Below are 25,446 nucleotides of genomic sequence, written 5' to 3'. Positions count from 1 at the left end.
GGGCAAGCAGAACTTCCCCGGTCCCGGCACTCGCGGGGCCCCTGGGCTGCCATGTTCCCCTCCGCAGCGACTACCGCTGAGGGAGCTCTCTTCTGAGCGCCCCACCCGACGCTGCCCACGGCCAGAAAGCGGCAGCGGGGAAGAGCCGGCGGCCGGGAAGCAGCACAACGGTCGCGGCCGCCATCGGCCCCCACAGCGCGTCTCTCAGCGGGCTGCGGTGGTCGCTGACCCCGCGGCCAATGGGAGCTCGCGGTGGGCCCCCGTTGCTAGGTAGAACAGCGACTTTCCACCGCGTCAACTCCCAACCCGCTGCGAGCACCGTGCCCAATGGGAGGGCTTCGAGACGGGTTGACTGTGATGAGGGGGTGGGCACTCGGCAGCTCTTAGTAGCCAATCAGAATGAGAAGGCCCCCCACCGCGTGCTCGGATGGGCTGCGGTGCCTGAACTGACGTGAGCAAGACCCAATCAAGGTGGGAAATGGGCGGATGCGGTGGGCGTTGGCGCGCTGTTTGAATTGGCGTGGGGGGGGCAGAAGCGCCTGGTAGTAGTAGCGGTCGGTACCGGGGCCTTAGCCTGGGTGTGCGGGCGCCCGCTTGGCCGCTGGCGCCATGGAGGAGGACGAAGAAGAGGGGAGCAGCCGGCCCGCCATGGACTCCGACGTGGAGGAGCGACTGCGGCGGAGCAACATTCGTTTCGTTGTTTCTTTGAACCGCATCGTGGAGCGGGTGAGGGCCGCGGTCGCCCCCGTTGGGCAGGGGCCTTTGTCAGAGGCTCCCCTCACCCTCCCGGGGCGGGGACGGCGGGGTGGGGCAGCTCTGTCAGCTGCGGGGCCTCCGGGCTGCTGCCGCCCGTCTCAGGAAGGCGGTCTGCTTACGGTTTCCCGTGCCGAAATGGCGTGGCGTGGCTCGGCCGGGCCTGGCCGCCCTTTCGGCGACCCTCTGAGCGCCTCTGGGAGGGTGTGAGGCAGCACGGCCCCCTGCCCACCTCGCCTTTAGGCAGTGGCAGAGCCTTCGGCTCCTCTTCTTCCTCGTCACCTCTAAGGCCTGGGGTCTCGGTGCTGACGCGTGCGCTTTTCTTTGTGGACATTAATTTGCAGTAACTGCGGCTGAATGCTCTTCGTCAATCAATTACTTGTGGTATCGCAAGCTCCTATTTCTCCTGGCTGCCAAAAGCAGCTGTCACCCAGGGCCTCAGGCAGTTTTGCAGTAGTGCTGAGCCATGCACTCCTGGGACTTGGACTGACTAAGCTAGTAAAGAGCCAGCTCCTTGAATACATCCATAAAACTTACATCCGGGATTGCCAGTACCAAATAAGTGGCTTAATTCTAAGTTCAAGTTGTCTTTATAGTGCCCTTAACCCAAATAGCAAGCATCAGATGTGGTATTTTCAATAAAACTACAAAAAGAAGTGGGAGACTCCCTCCACAAATACTCCTTCCTTTAGACCCATTTTGTGTTAAAGCTGTGGGAGCCACGCACCTTTGTCCAGAGATGCATGTATTTATTCTGGGATGTCAACTTTGCTGTTTAGGGAAATGTTTTGTGCTAATGTCTAGGTGCTGGCATAAGGCTAAGTCTGGTTCTAGAACGTTTTTCTTATCTAGCATTAGATTGGGTATTCTTATATGTCATGAGCTGTAGATCTATGCGAAGTGGCTACTTCCAGTAACTACAGAGGAATTTTAGAGGAAACTGTAACAGAGTAACATAACCACTTTGAAAACTCTCAGAAGCCCCATTTTGTCAGTGATTGGCTTATGCTTTGAAATTGAATGACTTATGTACATGCTTAAAATATATATGTTTCCTCTAGGAATTAATATTTCCAGATTGCTGACTTCTAACTTCAATGAATAAAACAATGTACAGATAATGTCACATTTTGGTCAAAGGAAAATGGTTTAAAAACAATACTTAAAATGCATGTTAAAAACATTGCTGTAATAATTTATTGTAATCTTTAATGGTCCTTTTAGTATAATCATCCTTTCGAAGATGATTTACTTATTTCCATGGCAACTCTCACTTACAATACACCTGAAGGTAAGAACTTCTTAAAACTTTACATGCTGTATATTTCAACTTAATAATGCATGTAACTGTTGGCAGTTATATAACATTTAGTTGCAACAGATACTGAATTTTGTCCACCTAGGTATGGCATTTCATATGTAGCCTTTGGTACATGCATATAATACCTGGAGAATTTATTTATACGCAACATTTTAGTCCATTGTATGCTCTATTTTAGACAATACAAAAGAGTTACTAGCAAAGTTCAGGATAACAATGGTTAATATTCGGATGACTTGTATGAAGAAGAATCAAAATGGAGAAAACTGAACTGAAACAAAGGAATAGAGGTTTTAGCAGGAAGTTGATAACGCGTGAATGGATTGTGTAGTTCATCTCGTTAGTAGTATTCTGTAGGTTGCTCTGATAAATTTCTGTTATGTCAGATGTCAGGGTTGACTGGGTAAATAGTCTCTTTAACTTTTCATTTCATGTGGTTAGTGTAAATCTATACCACATTGTGCTATGTCATATTTTTCCAGTGTTTCATTATAACTGTTGATCCCTTATAAAGTTGATAATGCTTATGGAGTGCTTCTTGTGGAAAAAAACCTTTTGTTTTAAAATACATTGCTCAGGGTTTTAGTGGGACATGTGACTTAGTAGCTTGGTGGCTTTACTGGGAAATGAAATGTTCTGCCAGTTTTTATTATCGCTGTAAGTGAAGATTATGATACGTAAATTGCCGTATCAATTCTTGTAAAGTAGAACTTACTGGACGTACACATGAAGTACTACCACAGTGTCAAACCCAATGTAATCGTTGCACCAAATGTGATTTCCTTTTCAAAGGCTTTTACAGACTGGGAAGCTTGCATTTTATAGTGTTTTATATGCATTGCCCATCAAGAGAGGGGGAGGAAACATGCGTACAGCACTGTAATCCACAGTCTTGGATTTGTAAAGGCTCGGTTATGGTTTTGGTTTAGTAACCTCTATTCAATACGGAATGAATGTGGATCTCAGTCCTGTAAAGCCTTAATTATGGCTTTAACTAAACTCAGGTACCATGTAGTCTGCATGCATTAAGTGAAATTTAAAAAGTAAAATAATTTGCTTTTTTTCCCCTCTTCATAGCATCTAGAGCTGTAATGCTCTTTGGATTTTAGCTCAATGTCGTTAGACTCAGCATATGGTTTGTTGTTTTTTTTTTTTTTTTATTTTGGCCTGACTTCTTAGTTAACTAGAAATTACAATATTCTCTTGTTTTTCTATAAGTTTGTTTCAGCAATTGTACTGGAGGCTGTTCAGATTTGGTAATGTTTTGTTATGATGTAGTAATTTCTTCCTAAATGTTTATGTCTGTTAGAATGATACTTGGTATAGATACTATTATAAGAAAATCTATGTTTATATTGATATCTCTTGTTATTTCTAGGAGAAAAACAATGGGGGGAAGCGTCAACCAAGAAGTGTAAAAAATCGAAGAAGGAAGTAATTGAGGTATCTAATAATATAGTCCTACTATGCAGTCAAAATGTAGCAATATTTCTTTTTTATATATATATAATGTCTATAGGAATACATTCTAATCTTGCTGTACTATATAATATTTGCAAGACATATTAATCAATGAAGTCAACATAGCTTTAAAATAAGGTTTTAGGATAGGTTGGTTAAGCCTGTTAGATGAGAGAGACTAAAATAGATGACCATTTACCAGTGGCTAGCACCACTGGTAAACCTGGAAAATTATTATTTTTTTACATGCTGTCTGATGGGGACATGTACTTTTGGATCCCATCAGAATATTGTTACTGAAGTTAACATGCATTGAATCAATTTATCTTGGTTCAGGTACTCAGCTTTTTAATTCCAAAGGGCTTCCTGGTTCCATCTTTAGATTTTTTTTTTGGTGTGTGTGTGTGTAAAATAGTGCTAGAGTATTTAAAGTATCTTTGCAGTCTCAGCACTCGCTGTCTGCTTCAGGCTAAAGCCATTACTGTTGTGGGCATATGATCTGTATTTTTTTTTATTGTCAGTATTAACATTAAACAAGCAGTCACTTCCTCTTCTATTTCCTAAACTCCCCCATAAGAATTCAACAGTGAATTTCATAAAAATCTTAGTGTTTTTCACATAACTATCAGATGTCACCTTGCTGCTACATTCCTAATATCTGTCTAAAAAGCTAAGTTGTGTAGTGTCCCATGGTAGTTAACACAGAAGCAGTTCTGAACCCCAAAGAGTGAGGGAATGAGGAGTGAAATACTGAATTTCACTCTTGGGGAGCAAGAGTGTTAGATTTAATGGAGACAGAAAAGGTGTTGTATCTCCCCTTTTGTTTTCCGCTCCTGGTAATACCTTGTGCATCATCTACTAAGCATTGCTGCACAACTTTGCAGACTAAATCAATTAAGGGCTGTAAGAGGAATTCTCTGTCTTAGCCTCTTATGTGGGCCAAGGTAGCTATAGCTTATGTTCTTGCAGTGATTTCAGCAGCAACGATATGGCAAGAAGTGAATGATCAGGTAAGTTTTATCATGCATTTGTGGCTTTTCTGATCAGGCCATGGGAAACCTGAAGGAAACTGAATGGTTATTTATGAAGTGCCTGGTTGTGAAATACACCAAATAAAATAAAGGCATCTGTTAAAATAACTTCACTATTCTAAGATTCTTCTGACTTTTTTTTTTTTCCTATTTCTACTTGCAGCATAATAGAGGAATTCAAAGGAATGAAGGTAAAGTGTTTAAAAGAAGTGTTGTAAATGATCTTATTCAAAGAATTGACTTAATAGAAGGTATCCTGCTTTTATGCCAAACTCTGTAGGATACTCACTGCTTCATGTGGGGGGAACCACTCAAAAAAACCTCCTATGCTTATGTTTATATGTGGGTGTACAAGTGGAGAAATTTGGAAATTGCTGGCTTCTTGAAAATAACTAGATTAATAGGCATATAAAAAAAGTGTGTTGGAAGAATCTCATGAAGTTGCATGATGAGCTATCAAAAAATTTAGCAGATTATTCTGTGTACTGAATGATTCAGGCTGCCCGCAGGAAAAAGTAATGTACGGTTATTTCATTAGAGATCAAGTACCATGATGGAAGTCAAATCAAGACTGCACAGAAAAATGTAATTCTGATACTACTCAGGGAGATGTCATACATCTGAAGATCTTTTCATTGTTCTGAAAGGGAGCTGTATGTTCTAATAAAATATGTTTCTGCTGGGATAAATGATTGGGGGAAGCTATGATGTTTATTACAGCAAAGGTATGTTGGGCTTATTTTCTTAAGGTTTTGAAGTGATTTCTTTAGTGCTTATTTTATGACATTAATCTGAGAAACTTTTATGCTGAACATATGAGGACAAAACACAACCTAGTGTGTCTCTCCCTCTACATCCTACCAAAAATTTTGTCCATACAGGATTCAGGTATAGGATTTGAATCAGTCTGTGAAATTAAAGTGTTCAGCTGGGAAATAAGGGTCTGATACAAAAAGATTCAGATGGTCCAGACTTTGCCTCTGATTTTTGGAAAATATATGCAGATGAGTCTGAAAAGTGCAAAAAATGACTGGCTACAATCTGCAGTAGAACTTGGAAAGAAAGAGCATCTAGCAATTAGGTTTTTAAAAGATACAGTACTTGAATTCTTAGAAGTAATTTTTTGTTAACCTTTGTGTTTTGACCTAAGGTTGGAATGCCTTAGAAGTTCTTATTGAAGGAATTTACTTGGAGTTTCTTTAATGCTACAAAGACTTGATCTAATTAATTTTAAATTTAGTGTGCTACATTACAAATAAGATAGAAAAGCAGAGAAATTGATATTTTACATATTTTTTCCAACTTTTAATACAACTTGACCAAAGACTTGAGTTATAAGTTATCCTAGGGAAGAAATATTAACTAAACGTTGAAGGTGGGGGAATAACACTAGTGTTAACAGCTTTTGATATAAGGACAAACCCGCTTTTACAGATTGGTATTTATATGTATATATTTATATATGCTATAAAAGAATCTCATGGATTTTGTTCAATTTAAGAAAATCATATCTTGCACTTTCTTATATGAAACACAAAAGTACGTGGAATAAGCATTTGAACTGACAGGTTGTGGTTGGTGTTACCCTTTAAAAAAAAAAAAAAAAAAAAAAAAAAAAAAAAAAAAAACCAACAAAAAAACCACCAACCAAACAAAAAAACCCACAAAACAAAAAGGCCCCCTAAAAAACCCCAACACAACAACTAAAAAAACCCACCTTCTGGCTATGGATTATTAAAGCTAATGTGCAGATTTTACCTATTCTTGTTCTATATTCTTTGGTGGGTCTGATATGTGTTTTCAATTAGGATACATAAAGTTCTGTTCTATTAAGTGTGAACATTTAAAATATCTTTGAGACCCAAATACTTATTAATGAACCCCTTCTCCTAGAATATGGGGTGTCTTGTTATTTTTTCCAACTCGCAATTCTGAATTTTGCTAGAATCTAATTTACTATTAGGATAGAATGTCCAGTATGCCCATGAAATTTTACTGGGTAAAATGACATTTGAGTGTTTGGGGTTTCTTTTATATATGGCAGTTTTGAGTATGGGAGCACCAAGTATGTTAAATTTCAACCTCCAAGAGGAGCAGTATTTCTATCATATATTAGCCACTTAAAATTCTTTCTTGAGAAGTTTTTTTCAAATGAAACACCCTCTGTGGTGTTTCACAGATCTTGCTCAGTAAGGGATTTCAATGGGACATTACCACGTTATTCTGATTTCCTGTGTTCCCAATCCAGAAATGTTTGGAAAACGTTTTACTTAGCTTTCTAAAAAAATGCATTGCTAATATATTCTAAAGGAAGAATTACTGTAGTTTTTTGCAAAATAGTGAACATAAATTTCCTGAGAAGGCTACAAGCTGAAGCCAGAGCCTTCTGGTTATATAATATGCTTCATTAACTTTATGTGAGGGACTGGTTTTATAGAGTAGTTATCAATAGTTTTATAGAGTAGTTATCAGTGGTCTGTGTACAGACTGAAAGGAAATGAGGGGTTTTTTTTCCAGGACTTGTCTTGAGCAAATTGCTATCTTATACTTCATTTAAGTAAATAGTGGAAGGGGGGATACTCACAGATGATACCAAGTAGGGATGACCACTGTGAAATATGGTCTGACAAACTGGGGCTAAAACTCAAAGTAAACTACATGTACTTTCATGCAGAGAAGTTCAAAGTAATAGATTTATGTAGGAATAGTGAAATGTAGGAAGAGGCAGTATTGAAGGCTGGTTGAGCCAACCAAGAATACCACTCTGTTGGGAAAATAGTGCACACTGCTAGAAAATATGCGCAGGTGCCTAGTGTGTAAAGCACACAGAACAGGTTTTCTGTACTGTTCAACAGTGATAAAACTTGTGGTGGAGTACTTTGGTTTGTATTTGACAGTAGCTTGACTAGCTGGAGTGAGTCAGAAAAAAAAATAGTTACTAGAGCCCCTCGTGATAGGACTTAAATTGGGGGTGGGGAGAAAAAAAGACAGCCTCTAGGTTAAATATTGGAAAAGCTTTCCAAACGTAAACATAAGGAAGTCCTGAAATACGTTTCTTAGAGATTGTGGAGTTGCTCGTAAGAATGGGTTAGACTTCTAGAGGTGAGTTAAGTATAGTTGTTCCTCCATTAAAATGAAAGCAGAAATAGATGACGTCTTTAGGTTCCTTTCCATATGCTTTAAGCCCCTAGAAAACTGGAAACCTTTAGATGTCTGCTTGGCGCTATTAAATAATATGAAGTGTTTATGGGAGTAAATAATACCTATGTGCCTGAGGTAGGTTTGAGAGGTTTTCTCACCATTTAATGAAAAAAAGTATATTGCTTGTGATACTTGACATCAATTTATCTGGAAACAGAAATGCAGAAAAAAGCAAATAGAACAAATTCTGCATTAAGCAGAAACTTGTTTAATGACAGTCTTGAGTATGGTAAACGTATCTGCCAAAGCATACGTATTATTTTTATTATTTAGTCTATCACATGTATCCAATCATGAGAAGTCCCACTCCAACTTTAGTACCAGCAGAGTCATTTGTTTGGAGATGTAGATCTTCTCTTTTGGGAAAGATTAAATTTCTGTAATTTATGCAGCATTAACAATAGATTTAGGCAATAATTTTTATATGCATATCGTAACCATATGCACTGTATGCAGACTTGAGAGGTTGTAGCTTCTAACAGATACTTTTTTTAAATCTAACAAGACAATGGTTAGAAACGTAACTTTTTTCAGCGATATCAAAACAGTTTTCAATCTGTGTGATTTTAATAGCTACAATATCTGTCTTAGAGACTGTGAAATAAGCTTACGTGGAAGTCACATTTATTCGAAGGTAGCTTCTTTGTGGGTCTAATGTTTTGGATTTTATTTAAATCTTGAGTTGTGATAGCTAGTGAAGAACAAAATATAGGTTGAAATGTAAAAAGAGGAGATCTCTGCTACATTAGACAGCTCTTACACTCTTTATATTTCTTCTGCTTCTTATTAAATAAATGGGGAGGGGGGAAACCAACCCACAAAGATTGTGGGTGGGTCTATTTGTGAAGGGAGATGGGCCTGGCAGTTCTAGAAAGCTCCCTTGCCAAAAATCATTAAAAAGATGCAATAGAGGTTTGGGGCTCTACCCTCAGGCTTCAGGAGCAGTTAGTCTTTTTCCTATCATTTTCAACATATGCCAGGAAATATGCACAAAAAGTTTGCAGTTGGCTTCCTTTTCTACAAGTGATACCACCTGATAAAGGGGCAATTTTTTTTTATTTTCTGTGGTGCTTTATGGGTTAAGAAGAAAACATGTAATATGGTAGATGTACACCTCTGATCAGAGTTAGTCTGCTGTATTTGACTAGAATCTTGTTCCATCACTTGTCTATTCTTTGTTTCAGTCTCCCTTTGTTAAATGCTGGTGTTAAAAAATTTTCAAAATATAAATAAATATAATATAAAATATAAATAAATATAAAATATTCAAAATAGTGTATAACAACAACATTGTACAACATTGATCTGTGGCCTATCAAACCAACATAGAATTCTTTTTTTTCCTTCCATACATGCTAAGAAATGTCAAAGCAACAGACCAGTGATTTTGAAAATGGATATTCAAGAGCACATCAGGTATGGGCACCACACTGCATTTACTGTTATAAAGCCTCTTTGGGAAAACATATTTATGTAGTTAAACGTAAGAAATTAATTATGAGCAGATGGTCCTGTACCATAGCTATAAAGCTAGATTTTTAAAGATCTATTAATTGCTGAATTGAATCACTTTATTCTCCTTAAATAAGGACTTCTGAAAAAATTGAGGGCTTGAGGTATTTTGCTGCAGTTCTTTCTCTGCAGTTTGTCAAACTTTAGATACCTTATTAAACAATTGCTTTATATCTCCCTTCATGTTGTTCCCTTCATGTCGTTGCATTATTTTAGGAAAGATGTCTCTTTACTTACCAAGTGCATGTTTGTGTAAAATTAAAATCTTCAGGTTCTGGTTGATGTTGCTCATCTAGTATACTTCCCCTGATCGTTTCCTCCCCCAATAGGTTCTGTGCTTTGAGGTGGTGAAAAATTCAAGTTCTGGACTTCTATATGTGGTGGTCTCATACATTTTGTGATGGTGGATTCATGCGTTTTAAAAAAAAATTTTACAATGACCCTATTCATGTTGTTTATGTGGTATATGTTTACATATGTTTCATATAATTACATATCCTCCCTCCCATTGTGATATTTGGGGTATCAAATAGCAGCCATGATACCAGCCATGGATTTCAGCTGAATTCTACTCTTAAGTTTATTTAAAAGGAGAAAGAGCAGTTGGGTATAGGCTTTAAACAATCAAGTATCTTTTTAGTTAGGCAATATGTGTGTCTAACTTTAAAACAAGTATTATTTGTAAAATCTATGGGTGTCTAGAGTAACATCTCTTGACTCCTTATCTTTTTAAGAAGAAAACATTCAGCATTTGAAGAGTGATATGGGCCATCTCACTGGTCACTCCTAGTTATTTGTTCTACATAGATGGTAGAATTGTCTTATTGATGTCATTTTAACCCACAATACACTAATTTTATGATTGAACTAGTTAGACTGGATTTAGACTTTTTTAAAAGAAATTCTAAAGAACGTGATGTCAGATGTAGATTGTAAACATTTAGAAAAGGGTCCTTATCCCTAAAAATGAGCTTTTTATGCAACTATCAAGACTTCTACAAAATATTTCAGATAGGGTTTTTGCTCTATTATATATAAGAATTGTTTAAAGAGGGCAGTTAAGAAGCTTTCCTTATACATGGGAACACAGAGAAAATCCCCAGAACACACTGATAAAGATTTGGTGATTAGAGTTCATCTGTCAACTGTTTTTTGCTCTTATTGCATGATGACTTCTCCTTCTGTTATTTGTCCAAATACAGAAGGGCTGGGAAGAAAACAGTTTTCCCCATTGAGTAGCGAGATGTGAATCAAGAAAAATTTGTGTACATATTTGTTAATAAAGATGGTGTCATTTGGACATAGTTTGTGGAATACAACTGGGTTTGTTTCACTACCACCCCAAAAAATTGAGCAAATAGTGAGAGCAGAAAATTCTACAGACTAGTTAACATAGTTTATGCTACCAGGTCTTAATTCCTTTCATGTGCTTTTAAGGAATCTCCTGAGAGCTCTTGTGTGGATACATCTGACGTAGGTGGGTTTTTTAATTTACTTTTTAACTACCTTTTCTTTTAACTTTTTGAAAAAAAAATTGCTAATAACTTTTTTGTAATTTTTCTAATATAGGAAAAATAATTCTAATATAGGAAAAATAAGCCTATAAAACAGTGTTCTATACCCTTTCAGCAAGTAGAGAATAGGAAAACAGGAGACTGAGGTACTGGTAGTACTAGGAAATCAATATCCACATTCCTCTTTAAAATGTCGGTCCTGAATCCCTGATGCACGGGAAAGTCAATATGGAATATGTTCAATTGCCTTTTCTTAACAAAGAAAGGAACAGTGAAATCAAAACTTTGGTGTAAGTGGCCATATAAGTTTTATTAATAATTACAATATATACATTAATTTCTAGCAGTCTGGTAAACATGGAAATTGCATTCAGCTGCAACAGTAAGTCTTCAGTAGTGTTTGTACCAGTTTCAGCATCAGTCTTGTAACCTTCTGCAAAGTTTTGGGTGGTTTTGACCTTGTATACCTAAATAATTATTTGATTGTATTAATTAGTGATAACAATCTTGGAATGACTTTTTAAAATATTTAAAACTTGTATTACTGAAGATCTTTTGATTCTTGTGCATATAAAAACTAATTATTTTATGTAAATTAAACTATGGCTAGGTGGTAACCAGCATTTAATGGTTAAAAGAGCAGTTGCAGCAAAATATGGTTAGCTGGTTTTTAAATTCTGTGGTATAAATTAGGTGCTTCATACACATAGCTCTCTCCAAGGCAGATGATTACTTCTCTGTTGCTGGGAAAATAAGATACAGCAATCTGAAATCTGTCCTCCTGTGATTTGAGAGGATAACTTCAAGTATCTGTCTGAATGATAAAATAATTTCTGCAAATTCAGAAAATATAACTTTGATTTTTCTCAACCTGCGCAATGAAACATAGGAAACAAATTTCAGGGGCATCTGTAGCTTAGCTTCTGTACGTGTCCTTTGTGTCTTTTGCACTCATGGGATAAATAAATGATGCCGTTCAGACCTGGGTATCTTCACAGCAGCACACAGTAATATGATTATCCACTCCTCCTGTTGTGAATGTTCTAGGAAGAGACTGGAGAGTATTTATAGCAGCCTCGGTGAGTCCCAGCTATCTCCAAATACAGTAAGACCTAGAAAGTAGCTTCTTAGAGACTTGAGACTGGATTTCTCACTTAAGAATGGAATTCACCTAGGTGTTTGGCTTTTTGGTTTTTTTATTTTTTTGTGTTATATAGAAGGTTAGCAATAGCTAACTGTTAAGAAAAACATGTATCTTCAGCTGCTTTAGCTAAAACTTCAGCTTTGGTAGGGTTTTTTTTCATCTTTAGTATTCCTACAGAATGCTTCACGTTTCTTACCTGAAAGAAACATTGCCTTCACAATTACATTGTATTTTTGTTCTAAAAGTAGGCAAAGCCTATCAACAGGTACAAATAAAGTGAAACAGCCGTCACCTGTACCTGCAAGTATTGGTCTGCCCTTAATAGGGAAAATTATTGGGTCTGCCTTTGGTTTCACAGGAAGTAGCATGGCAAAGTATAGTGATGTCTGAACAATTTCATAGAATCATAGAATGTATTGGGTTGGAAGGGACCTTAAAGACCATCTAGTTCCAACCCCCCTGCCATGGGCAGGGACACCTTCCACTCGACCAGGTTGCTCAAAGCCCCGTCCAACCTGGCCTTGAACACTGCCAGGGAGGGGGCAGCCACAGCTTCTCTGGGCAACCTGTGCCAGTGTCTCACCACCCTCACAGGAAAGAATTTCTTCCTTACATCTAATCTAATCTATTCTCTTTCAGTTTAAAACTGTTACCCCTTGTCCTATCCGTATACTCCCTGATAAAGAGTCCCTCCCCACCTTTGCTGTACTTTTACTTTCCTGTACCTTTAGGGACTGGAAGGCTGCTGTAAGGTCTCCCCACAGCCTTCTCCAGGCTGAACAACCCTTTGAGACCATTCAGCCAATCCCTTACCCACCGAGTGGTCCATCTGTGCAATCCATGTCTCTGCAATTTAGAGACAAGGATGTTGTGTGGGACGGTGTCAAATGCTTTGCACAAATCCAGGTAGATGATTTCCCTTGTCCACCAGCACTGTCACCCCATTGTAGAAGGCCACCGAATTTGTCATTCACGATTTTCCTGTAGTTAACCCATGTTGGCTGTCAGCAATCACCTCCTTTTCCATGTGCAATTTCTTGTATCTATTAGGACAGTATCACAGAAAAAATGAATTTATTTGGAGAGAAAGGGGAAAGTTCAATCTGAATTGTACATTTATTTAAGTGTATTTAATTTTAGAGGATGACATCAAAGTCAAAACTTAAAATTTACAGTAACCCCTTACTAACATGTTCATCTTTTAAGTAACATATATCTTTTAGGTAATGGTAGCGTATTGAGTGCATTTCCAGTGAAATAACTTCCTGTATTATAAGTCAAATTTTCCAGGGAGAAAGATGGGAGTTTTCATTTTTCCTCTCTCTTCTGTACTCGAAGAGCAGAGGTTTTCCAAATTTCCCTTTTCGCCCTTAGAAACACTCTAAGTTCCCTAGAGAAGATACTTCACTTTTTCCTGTTCAGTGCTGTGCCATGGTCCTCTGCTAACAATTAGTGTTCCAGTGATTTGAGTATGATTGACAATACATTGAAGACATACTAAAATTATGCTTTTGTGAGGTTTCAGACCTAGAAGAGTGTTCAACTTGTATATAGATCAAATCATTCTATGATACAAACTATTTTTAATAATTTGTGATTAGCATGATGGAGTTGACCATTCCTGGACACTGGAGTTGTTACCTTTATCTCAAGAACCTTCCATTTTTATAGCAGTCTATTCTGGTCATCTCAGTGACCATTTTGGGAGCAGTCTGCCAGTTTTCTGCCCAATGCTACTGGAAGAAGACGACTGTATGGCAGACGGAGAGTATTAGCTGTTAAAACAGAAATTGGAGGCTGAAACTTTTCCAGTTTAAAACACTAACATTCTTACTGCTTCCTCTGCCACTGATGCTTAGTAACTGATTTCCTGTGGCTAAAGTGACTACAACTTTGTCTTCTGTTAGTCATGTGGGAAGAAACTTTGATAATCTGACAGGTATGGGTTTCAGTTCTAATAAAATAACTCTACTGGGGTCAGGTATACTGTCAAAGCCAAAGCTCTGATTGCATAACATTTTCACCAGAAGATACAAAGTTGTCTCCTACAAAAATAGCATTTTTTTCATATGCATCTTTATCCTAGCTCTACGGCAGCAGCTGTCCACAGAGCTGTAGGTGATGATTGCACTGATGGGGAACAAAAAAGGAAGATGGGATTAGCTGGAAAAGATTTTCATTCTGGTTTTAGTAATTTAAGAATAGTATGAAGAGACAGTGATGTGGTAGATGTCATAACCAAGATTTTTTTCACTCATTGTTTCCTTTTTCAGGGTTATTCTCCTCCTCTTTCCCTCCCTGCAGTGAACACAATCATGGGACAAAGATATAACAGCCAGGGAAACTCAAAAATCAGGGCTTACAATGCAGTCATGTTTTATAATCGTGAAAGACTGAGGCTTTAGCTAATGATGAATTGGAATGTCTGGCTACATCTAGCAAAAAAAAAAAAAATTGGTTTGTTGCGTTTCATTCACAAAAATACCCGTAGGATACCTAAAAATTGAGTTGGAAGATTTGGACTTGCTTTTTAATATTTTCAAGTCTGTCTTCTCACCATGGCAGTTCCAAGGCAGTCTTGACAATAACAAACTAAGTGAAGTGTGGTAGAAGGTCCTTACTATCTTTGTTGGGATATTTAGGACTGTAGTGGGAAATAAGTGGGAACGATTCATTAATGTACAGTGAATCTTGCAGAGCAGTGCTTTGAAAATATTCTACTTTCTGAAATGGTTAGCATAAATCTTGAAAAACTGGTTACAAACAAGTTATCTTCTTTGTTGCCCTCAAGTCATTTATGAACCTATAAACCATGCTTTTCAATTGGACTTGAATATAGATAAAAAGCTTTGGTGTAGAAAACCATTTTCTAAAATGAAACCAGTTCAGTCAGTGAGTTATACAGTGTGTTTAAAAACATTTCTATTTTAGAGTTCTACTAGATTTTACTTAGTATTTATCTTCAAATTGTAGATGAAGAAAGTGATGGTGATATAGTTTCTTTAAGAAGAAAATTTGAAGATGTTCACGTCCAGGTAAAAATTTTGGGTGTCTAATGGAATAATTTTGTGTTCAATAGAAATTATTACACATGTCTGAGTTGATTCAGTCAGCAGAAGACTCTATGTAGTCTGCATCTTAATGCACATTTTTAGTAAGCATAGCAAATGAGAGGTTCAATAAATAATGTCGTGAAGACCAATATGAAGTAATATTATGTATTCATATTATCAGTATACCAGAGAAAGTCATACAATATATTGCATAGAACAGGTAACCCTCAGAAGGGCTGTTACAGGTATGGAAAAAGAATAACCAGATGAATCACAAAGTGAAAACACTTATAAAACCATGGTCATTCACCTGAGAGTCTAGCATGAACAGGTAACATGATTTAAAAAAAAAAAAAAAGTAAATCTGAAATAATGGCTACCATAACAAAAGCAGACTGGAGTCTTCTACAGTTGTTTTCCAAACTAGACTATGGGTGTCAGGACTACCCAGAGTAGTTACACAAGAAAAGTACAACACATACTTTGTGTGTGCAGCCACTGTAATCCTGTGTTCTGCTTGCTGAAATACAATTACTGAAAATTTATTTACTTTGCTTATTTGTTTAGCATAGTGCTAGGCATTGTCATGTCTTCAACAACAGCTAATACAAACTACTTCAGAAAGCAAGAGTTGCACTGATGAAAAACTTTTGCTATTTATCACCAAATGCTTTTAGATTTTTACGTAGAGGTGTGTTACAGAGTAGACCTCAATGTGTATATGAATTCATGGGATATTAATAATATGTGTAAAGATTTGCAGCTGTAATTAATTACCAATGCTCTGTAACCTAAGACTAGGACTCTTCATCTGGATGGTTTCTGTTTTTATCAGTGGCTCTTCTGAGACAGTGTGTGCTTTCCTGCATCAATAAACTAGCTAGTTATCTCTTTTTATGTGTCTTCAATTACAGTTCCTTCTCATTTTTTTTAATGTAAAATGTATTCATTAAAATAACTTTATGCTAGTTGGATATCCTTATCTGAATAACACTAGCTTGAAACAAATCTAAGTAATATGTTTCGGTTTGTCAGTGTCAATAAACTCTATGTGTTCTAATTACTTTTTTTTCTCCCCTCTAAGAATCTATGTATAGATAATAAGAACATTCAAAAGAAAGGAAAACTTAAAGTGGATGTGATAGTACAAGATTATACTAGAAATATTCCCAAGTGGATTACGGTAACATATTTCTCCTGTTCTGTTCTAAGTTATTAGCTAATTAGAATGAAATAAGAACTCTCTAACGGTGCAGCACAATGAATTCTAGTACAACTTCTCTGCTGTTCCATCATTGTTCCTCTCCTGCTTACTCTCCATGTAAACATCACAGCGTCTCGGGTCTCTGACAGCAATGATTTGTAGGAAACAGAGCAGACAATATCCAAATATTTCTTTTATTTTTATACTTTGTTCTTTGAACCCTGATGTGTGAGTTGATTTTCACTTCAGTAAGTTTTCTGGAAAGCCTTAATTTGAGAGTTGTAGAGAAAAAAGGAGTTTTAGCTTTATTTTGATTTCAGGAGTGAGGGTGGCTGAGGACGAAGTGTTATGTTACATGTTATGGTTTCAGTTTTCTACTGGAGTTGCCAGAGATGTATAGATTATCCAGTTATATATATCCATGTATAAATTCTCATATTTGGGAAAGGCATTAAAATATGATATATAATGTAGAAGTCGCAAAGATGATAAATAGCTTTCTAAGATTAAACTGGTAACTCTTAGAAATTCTTGCTGAAGTTTTAGACCAGACTTCTTCATCCTTATCTGAAATTTAGTAAGCCCCTTAGGACCATAACTCTGTACAGGAGCTAGTATAGTAAGGAGAGAGTAGGAGGAGTTACAAATAAGGTTTTGATATTACCTTTAATGTGCAAAAAATTCAGGATATTAGACTGTGTCCTTTTTTCCTTTCTTTTTCAGGTAGCACCTCAAGGTTTGTCAAAAGGTCTTCATTTAGCTTCACCAGCGCAAGAACTGATTGGTATAACTAAATCCTTTGGGTGTTGGTCAAATATGTTAGTTACAAAATGTGTTTTTATTAAAATTTATTAGAAATAAATATTTAATGTATTGAAAACACAGAGGCACTTCCAACAGAGAAGTTCAACAGGCTGGATTCTTGAAGAAAAGTTAGACATTTTGCTTATGGCAAAATGTATTTGAAAAATAGAAAATAAATAACCTGTATACATAAAACCAGCTTTTCTTAAATAGCCCCAGGAAAAAAATGCATAGTTAAAAAATTCAGCAGCATTAAGCTAAATTAAATGAAAGCATATCTCTTTTGTTCTGCTTATTTTAAATTCAAGGAATGTAAGGAATTGCTTTGGGTCTGCTGGTAATGGGTACTCAAAGTGGTACTTTGCTAGTAAGATTTCTTTCTTCAGAAGCTCTCCAGACTTGATACAAACCTGAGATAGAATTTTGGTGTAAATATTTCAAGCCTAACAACTACAAAAAGAATTATCTTCATCGTGCTTTACAGCAAGAAAAGGTGCACTGGTACTAACCAAGTACAAAGCTTTCAAGTAATATGAAATTGAGTAACTAAACCTGTAGGATAAGGCTGTTCCTCCTGGTCAGAAATCACAGAGAGCAAAGCAGTCTGCCTCTACAATGAAAATATTTTATATCTATATACTAAGCTATATTAAAATAGGGTTTTTTCCAACACATTTCACTTCTGTCTTCTATAGTCTATTAATTCAATATGGTTAGGAAAAACCTTTTAATTTTTTCTTAATGGATTGTATGTTAATCATCCATTTAGCCTGGCAAAATGCTTAATGAAATATGCTATTACAGTAAGACTATCTGTACCGTATACAATTATTTCTAAGTCATGTAATACATTACTGGGAGTTCCCTAACTGGTTTGGGTTTTTTTTTTTTTCTTTTGGCTTTGTTTTGTGATTCATTTGTTTTCTTGAATAGGCAACCGAGCCAGTGTTTGCAGAAAGAAAGAGTTGTCAAGATCTAGACATCTACAGTTACAATTTTCTGATGTTCCTATTTCACCAGATACAATAACCATACCCCAGCATCAACCTTCTCCAGAACAGAATAAAAATTGCTGTGATAGTATCTTGGAAGAATACCAGTCTGCAGATGAGGAATGCTCCTGGAGCAATGTAACTCTTGCAGACTTGTATCCAGCAATGGTAGGAACACTTACAAGGCTCATGACAAAGCAGTCTCAGAGAAGATACTTAAAATGCATGTTTGGACACTTAAGGCACAAAAGATGGTGTTCTGGAAGACCAAAGCTCTGTGTCACTGTACACAAAATCAGAGGGTTCAGACCTCTTAAACTGAAGCAATTACTATCCAGCATATATAGCAGAAGAAGTGAAAACATCCAGAATCAAACTTTTGGAAATGAGATCAGAGAACTTTCTGATGACGAGTGTTCCGTTAATGATTTCTCTGGTCTGGTACCTTATTCTTACATTGATACAAATGAAAACAAAATGGACTACTCTGACGCAAGTTTAGAACATCACTTGGTATCTCGAAAAGGTCAGAAAGTCTCCGAACAGACTGTTTTCCCTAATGTCATGGCTAGAATGGGAAAGACACTTCTAGTTGAAGATGAGTTACAGAGTACTGTCTCACTGAAGAATTCAAAATGCAAAGAAAGTGAAAAATCGGATTACAAATGTTCCCTAGAATACTGTTCTATAATATCTACTGGCAGTTCAGGGTCAACAGCTCCTCAGCTGGTAAAAGAGAGTAAAACTCAAAAAATTGACTTTCCTTGTGGTGATACCTCAGAGTTGCGTTCATGTACTTGCAGTTCCTATGGCAATAGTAACACTCTTACACCGGTTGCAAACTCTTCTCTTGCAAGAGCATCAAACACTTTGCTCATAAATCCCGAAAAAATAATTTCTGAAAGAGGACTTTCTTTCCAGCGCAAACACTCATTTTCCTCATTGTCTATGAAGCAGAGTCCTTCAAAGATGACCCCGAAATACAAAGATGCATTTGAAAAAGTCTATGACAAACTGTGTTCTGAAGAAATCCAAAAGCCTTTGATATTGACAAGACTTCTTTCAAATTCACAGAACCTTGAAGAGAAAGGAAGATTGGTGAAGAGTAATTTAATTGATTCTGTGAGGTCCAGTACACAGTGTGATAGAGAATTTGACAGAATCTATGAGCAATTGTGTAGTGAGGCTGTTCCAGAACTTCCTGGGTTTCGGAGATCTTTAAATTTAAGGAAATACGAAGGAATACAGATGTCTCAAACTGTAAATGCTCTTGTTAACTCACCTGTTCAAACTTTATCTGCGATTCCCAGAGTTAAAAGACAAGGAAATTTTCAAAATGATCTTCTTTGTTCACCAGTAAAGCGACTGAGAAATATACCGGAACGTTATTTTCCTTCAACAAAATGTCAACAGATTTCTCAAAGAAAAAACTTTAATCTTCAGACAGTTGAAATGGATTTTTTGAGCATATACAAAGGCAGTAGCCCCGGCTTTTTTGACAGTCACAACTGTCAAAGTCAGGTACTTAAGGACCTTGTAAAAAAAAATTATTGTGTACTCTTTGCTGATACTTGTAGAAGGGCTTAAAAAATGATTTGGAGCTGGAAGCTGTTTATACTAGTGACAGCATACTTCTGGTGCTATTTGGTCAGTAGGGTTGTTTTACAGGTTTGGGGAATTTTTATTTGGTAAAATATAAGTTGTATGAGGTCTCCTGGATCATGTGAGGAAGCCCACTGTATTTAATAACATTCATGGTTATAAAATGCTTTTGTTACCTTTTAATAGACTGTGTCACTGGTTAAAATAATCTCAAACAGTGACCCTGTCAATTAAGGTGTTGTCCTTCTGAAATTACAGCATTTTAGTCATTGTATAGATGGACAAAGTGAGACAAATTAAGCTTTTCTGGGTTTCATTGGAATTGTTAGACTTGTTGATTTAAGTACTAAATCAGGCCCTTATTTCCAGGTTCCCAGTCATTTCCTCTGAGGCAAGCTGCGAAATAATACGTGAGGTTTTCCATCAATGTAATCTGTTGATTTATTTTCAGGACGCTGGATTTCATCCTTCTTCAGATAAAACTTCTCTTGATATTCCTGGTACTTCCATACAAGGTTAGTTTCAGAGACTTTATGAATTGCTGCTTTAGAAATTGCAAGCACTGCTTCAAAGAGTAGATCTACAGATCTCGATAGACCACTGTCTAGGTGACAGCTCTTTTACATCATAATAATTGGGTATGTTTAAATGTGCCTTTAAGGAATCTATGCAGAAAAGGGTTTCCTCTAATCTCCTGTTAACAGCTATTTAAGAAGCTGTTCTTTAAGTTCTTTAGGACTTTTCCTACTGAAGTGTTGTTTATTATCTGCTGGTTTTCTCTCATCCTTTTTAAATTTTATTTTATTTGAAGTTTGCTGTTGCTTTTACTTCTTGTATCTAAATGTTCAGCAGGAAATGCATAGTTTATTATTCCTACACTTGAATAACCAAATGCCTTGGTTTGGATTCTTCAGCTTTACAAAAAGTTGCAATTGAGCTGTTGCATGGCTACTGTCACTTAGAATCATAGAATGGTTTGGATTGGAAGGGACCTTAAAGACCATCTAGTCCCACCCCCCTGCCATGGGCAGGACAACCTTTGACCAGGTTGCTCGAAGCCCCGTCCAACCTGGCCTTGAACACTGCCAGGGAGGGGGCAGCCACAGCTTCTCTGGGCAACCTGTGCCAGTGTCTCACCACCCTCATACTGAAGAAACAACCTCACTTGCTTAGGTGAATTAGATTATTAATCTGGATAAAAAGACTTTTGACAATTAAAGAAAAACAGCCCTAAAACTACATTAGTTTAAGATTTTAGATGCTAATATTTTAATTTCTGTTTAACTGATTTCAGATAAAGCATATTTATAACATAACCTGAACATTTTCCTGCTAAGTAAAATCACCAATGTTTGTTTTCCATATTTTATTTTAATGAAGCTTGTCATCAAGATAAGTAACTAACATGTAAAGGAAAATACTGAAGAAGGTGACTTGAAATATTGTCAACTTGTATACAAGAAGAAAATGACAGAAGAAACTCTTGTTTGCATGGTTCTTGCCTTGTTGCATTTTCATTACTGATTGATTGTAAAGAATTTGATCAGTTGAGGTGGACTTATCCCATCTGTCTTATTTTGCCTTCCTGCAATTTTTACTCACACTTATTCCATTTTTTTCTGGTATCAACAGTTTCTTCTATTTCTACCTTGTTCTAATGTTGATAAATTATAAACATTTTGAAGAAACCTATCTTATACTTACATATATTGTGTATAAAATGTATTTGAAATTAAGTTTTGCCACAACCTTTTGCATTAGAATATTTTCATAAGGAAATTTGCACGTTGAAGTATGCCAATTGAGTATTAACAATGTCTTAATAGGGTAATATTTTAACAACATACTGTAGTGTCCATGCTACTCAGCATTGTTCTTGCCTTTTTCATACTCCTGTTTTTCATCACCAGAATCTGGGATTGCAGATGCCCACTCTGGTTGGCCAAGGGCAATGAAGAATTACAGCTGTCCTGGAAATGCACAGACGTGTCACCAAAGGTAAGTTTCTTTTGAGAGAAGACAATTCAGAAGAGATTCTTGCTGCTTTACATCTGTATTAAGCGTATGGAGGTTGTTGCTTACATGCATAGCTCGGGAATGAAAATCAGCATGGATGCTTGGGAGAGCCCAAGCTAAACAAACCTGCAGAATTGAACACTGGGAAGCGAGTGCCTGTGGACAAAACTAGCCAGGCTCCAGCATGGATGGCTAGTGAACACAAGTTAGTAAGATAGCCTAAATGAATAGCTACTCTAATCCTTATTTTATGCTTATTATAGAGGCATTTATTATTTTAAATAAAACTGTAGAATTGGTTTGATTCTGGCTGTGTGTTAGAGCTGACAAGGCCTCTCATTCTTCGGCTGTGGAGAGGTCAGTATGTTGCCATTTAAAAGGACTTTCAGAAGTTAGCTTCTCTGCAGTTGGGCATAGTTATCTGGATTTTGGCTCTGTGTAAACAGGCAGTGGCTCTGGAAGATATGAGATCCTCTCCTCCTGCTGTTACCACTATTGGCAGTGTATTTAGATCTCTGGAAGGAGAGCACTCTTTCCAGCACCCTGGATACTGGCCTACTACATCTGCTTTTCTTAGAAAATGTGTGACTTTTAAAGGATTCTCAAGTTTCAAATCTCTTGGATTTTTAATTACAAACTAATAGGCAGAAGGATTAAAAAGCATTAAAAGTTCTCAAAAAAGTTTCTCATTTTATTTCCAAAATGTTTTTTACATGCCTCTTTGCCAAAAAGTCTAATTTGGCACCACAAGATAAGCTGCCTTCCCAAACTCAGTCAAGAAATATCTTCACTATGCTTGAGATGATCATACAGCTGATATCAACATTTTCCAACAATGTTCAAATTAAAACTTCAAAGGAAGCCTGAATGCATTTTTAAACTACTCATACGGAGAGCTTAACCAGGAAAGAGGCCGCATGATTTAAAGAAAAAAGTTTCCGTTTAAGTAAAGATAGAATTAAAACTTAGAGGCTTGTATTACAATCTTTATCAGTATTGTTATTTATTTGGATTATTTTTGATGTAATGGAAGATAGGAGGCAAACTGATGAGTATACAAGGATGTTTCTGTGATGTTGAGTATGCCCACTTAGCTGAGTAAATTTTTGTTCAGTTCTTGGATTCCCTCTTTTTTTTTTTCTCACTTCAGTCAGAAAAATCCTGACTCCATACAAAATAGCCCTCCATATGAGATTAGGAATTGTTCTGAAGGAAAAGGTTTTCCTTTCCTTAATGCGTTGTAACTAGAGAAGTTTGAGGAAGAGCTGGAAATCAGGCTTTCATGGAGTACTTTCTTGCCAAGCCATATGGAATAAAATCTATTTCTTTGTTCCTTAATTTCACAAATCCATGTTTGATGATTTGTAACCAAAAAGGACTGTCAGCTGGCAAGCTTCCTTAGGCCTGTGGTGTGATATTCTTAGTCTTCTATGGTTCCCAGGAGTGAAGCTCTTCTTTAATGGCTTCAGAGCCCTTCAGAAGTTTTATGCCTAAGCCATGTGGCAAAATGCTGTATGTTGTAATGAATGGTTGTGGAAAGAAAAGGAATATTGTCTTCCTGTCTGGAACTTGATTGCCTTTATCTAGAACATGATTATGAAAGAGATATTTCAGAAAAGGAAATGTTTATAACTAATAAACTTATCTTCATCTCTGTGTGAATGCTGTCCTACAGCTATATGGCTATACTTAATTGTCAGATGTAAACCAAAATAGTTTAAAATAGGTGTTAAAAAAGTTATGTCATTTCTTAAGTAATATACAAGGAAATAATTGTATTTTCACTTGTATCATTCATTTTTAGTTATCTGTGAATATATTCAAAGATTACATCTTGAAGTTTAACCTAAATTACGTAAATAGCTATTTAGTGTGGTAGCATTACTGAGACATTAAAATGACATAGGATGAAAAGTTTCCTCCCCAGCTGAAAACACACAGGAATGCACACAAGGAGTCCCACTGCTGCTCACAGTCAAGACATTCAGATATCTTGGTTTGGCAGTTTGTTTCAACTTCATTCTGTTCATCGGAGTTTCAGCAAGTATAGTACTTTTGTGTAATTTACTTCATCATCTAAACAATTATTTTCTATAGGACATCCAGAAAACTACACTACACTGATGGGAAGGACCAAAATCACAGCAAGGATGACTTCCTGGCCAAAACTCACCTAGGAACATTCATGGACTGCTGCAGAGAAAAGGTTGTTTTATGAAGTTTGAGTTTGTTTTGTTCTTTCTTCTTCCAAAAATCAAGCATAAATTATTCCTGATTTATACTTCCCTGTAATGTAAATCTTGAGGAACTGGTTCGTCCCTTCTGACAGGGCACTTCTTACTCCTTTGCTTTCATGAGGTGTATTGCAGTGAATTGGGCTTCCTTTCTATGGCTGAGCTTAAATCAGCTATTTAGTAGTGTTTATAATAACAGAATGTGCTCTCTGCTAATAAGCTTTGCTTCTCAGTAATAAAATAAGTAACAAGCTCTTTCATGCTTCATAGATATCAGTACTAGATGAGTATAGTACTAAATTAGGCTGGATGATACAAATGTGGTGTTATATGCTATGACTTGTAATATCCCTGCTATGTAATTGTAATGTTAAATTTTCTTAGTTCACCAAAAGTGATTGTTCAATAAAATGTTATAATTTTTAGTGGGTTTGATAGTTCTATTGTGTTTTGTCAAAATTCTACCTGACACAATATATATTCTAAATAAAAACATATTCTGAACAAAACCTGCTTTCAACATTTTATTTTGGGTACATGAGTTCTCAGGAGCAGTTTTTGTGTACTCTGTTGCGTTTGAGTGGTGGGGGGTTTTGGTAGCAGGGGAGGGGGCTACAGCAGTGGCCCCTTTTGAGAAGCTTCTCAAAGCTCTCCCCGCTCCAAGTTGGACTCTCCTTTGCACCAAGGCTGGGCCGATTAGCTGCACCTCTGCAATAATATATTTAAAAAAGGGAATGTGGGAGGAGGAGGAGTTGTGAGGAGGACACCTATGCAAACACTGAGGTCAGTGGAAGAAAGGGGTGGGGGGGAGGTGTGCCAGAGCAGAGACCCCCCTCAGTCCGTGGCGAGAGGGCCGGCTGTGCCCCTGCAGCCCGTGGAGGTCACCGGTGGAGCAGAGACCCCCCTCAGCCCGTGGAGGACCCCACGCCGGAGCAGGGGGCTGCACCCGAAGAAGGCCAGGACTCTGAGGGAAGAACCCCCCACTGTTGCAGTTCAGTGCTGGAAGGACTGCAACACGTCGGGGTGACCCACACTGGAGCAGTTTGTGAAGAGCTGCAGCCCATAGGAAGGACTCGTGTCTGAGAAAGTTTGTGGAGGTCTGTCTCCCATGGGAGGGATCCCACGCTGAAGCAGGGGAGGAGTGTGAGGAGTCCTCCTGCTGAGGAAGAAGAAGCAGCAGAAACAACAGCTGATGAACTGACTACAACCCCTATTCCCCATCCCCCATCGCTATTGGGGGCAAGGAGTTAGAGAAAGTGGGAGCAAAGTTGAGCCTGGGAAGAAGGGAGGGGTTGGTTGTATTTCTTGCTGTCCTCTGTTTGACTGGAGAATTAGGTGGTGGAGGTGGTGTTCAAATTAAATTGATGTTCTTGCGTGTGACCATAATAGGTGAGTCATCCCTCCCTGTCCTTTTCTTGATTCCCCAGCCTTTTGTTTTATTTTCTCCTCATCCCTGAGGGGGAAGGGGTGAGTACACAACTGTGTGGTGCTCAGTTTCCCTCTGGGCTTAAACCACGACATATACCTACAGCAAATACATGAGAATGATGTGTCAGGGTCCCACAGGTTTTCATTACTGAATTCTTTCTTGGCAAGGAGATTGT

At 37.5% G+C, this 25,446-nt stretch overlaps 1 protein-coding gene across 3 annotated transcripts; it reads left to right on the top strand.

Annotated features, from left to right (window-relative positions):
* Positions 1–373: 373 nt before the first annotated feature.
* On the top strand, positions 374–24,272 carry HJURP (Holliday junction recognition protein). 3 transcript variants are annotated; one of them, XM_074811877.1, is made up of 13 exons: positions 374–471; positions 1,978–2,044; positions 3,453–3,517; positions 4,730–4,757; positions 9,128–9,183; positions 10,717–10,756; positions 14,911–14,972; positions 16,075–16,173; positions 16,918–16,978; positions 17,932–19,511; positions 20,044–20,107; positions 21,503–21,590; positions 23,706–24,272. In XM_074811877.1, the coding sequence occupies exons 2-13, from the start codon at positions 2,014–2,016 to the stop codon at positions 23,824–23,826; spliced, it is 2,295 nt and encodes a 764-aa protein (XP_074667978.1). In that variant the 5' UTR covers positions 374–471; positions 1,978–2,013; the 3' UTR covers positions 23,827–24,272. The 3 variants fall into 3 exon arrangements, with proteins under 3 accessions (XP_074667978.1, XP_074667989.1, XP_074667968.1); XM_074811867.1 differs by lacking the exon at positions 374–471 and adding an exon at positions 568–726; XM_074811888.1 differs by lacking the exon at positions 1,978–2,044 and having other exon boundaries at positions 381–471.
* The last annotated feature ends 1,174 nt before the right edge of the window (positions 24,273–25,446 follow it).

Source organism: Strix aluco, chromosome 2 (assembly GCF_031877795.1).
Source record: "Strix aluco isolate bStrAlu1 chromosome 2, bStrAlu1.hap1, whole genome shotgun sequence".
Taxonomy (NCBI): Eukaryota; Metazoa; Chordata; class Aves; order Strigiformes; family Strigidae; genus Strix; species Strix aluco.
Note: the sequence above shows the minus strand (reverse complement) of the source record. Positions and strands in the feature narration are given on the sequence as shown.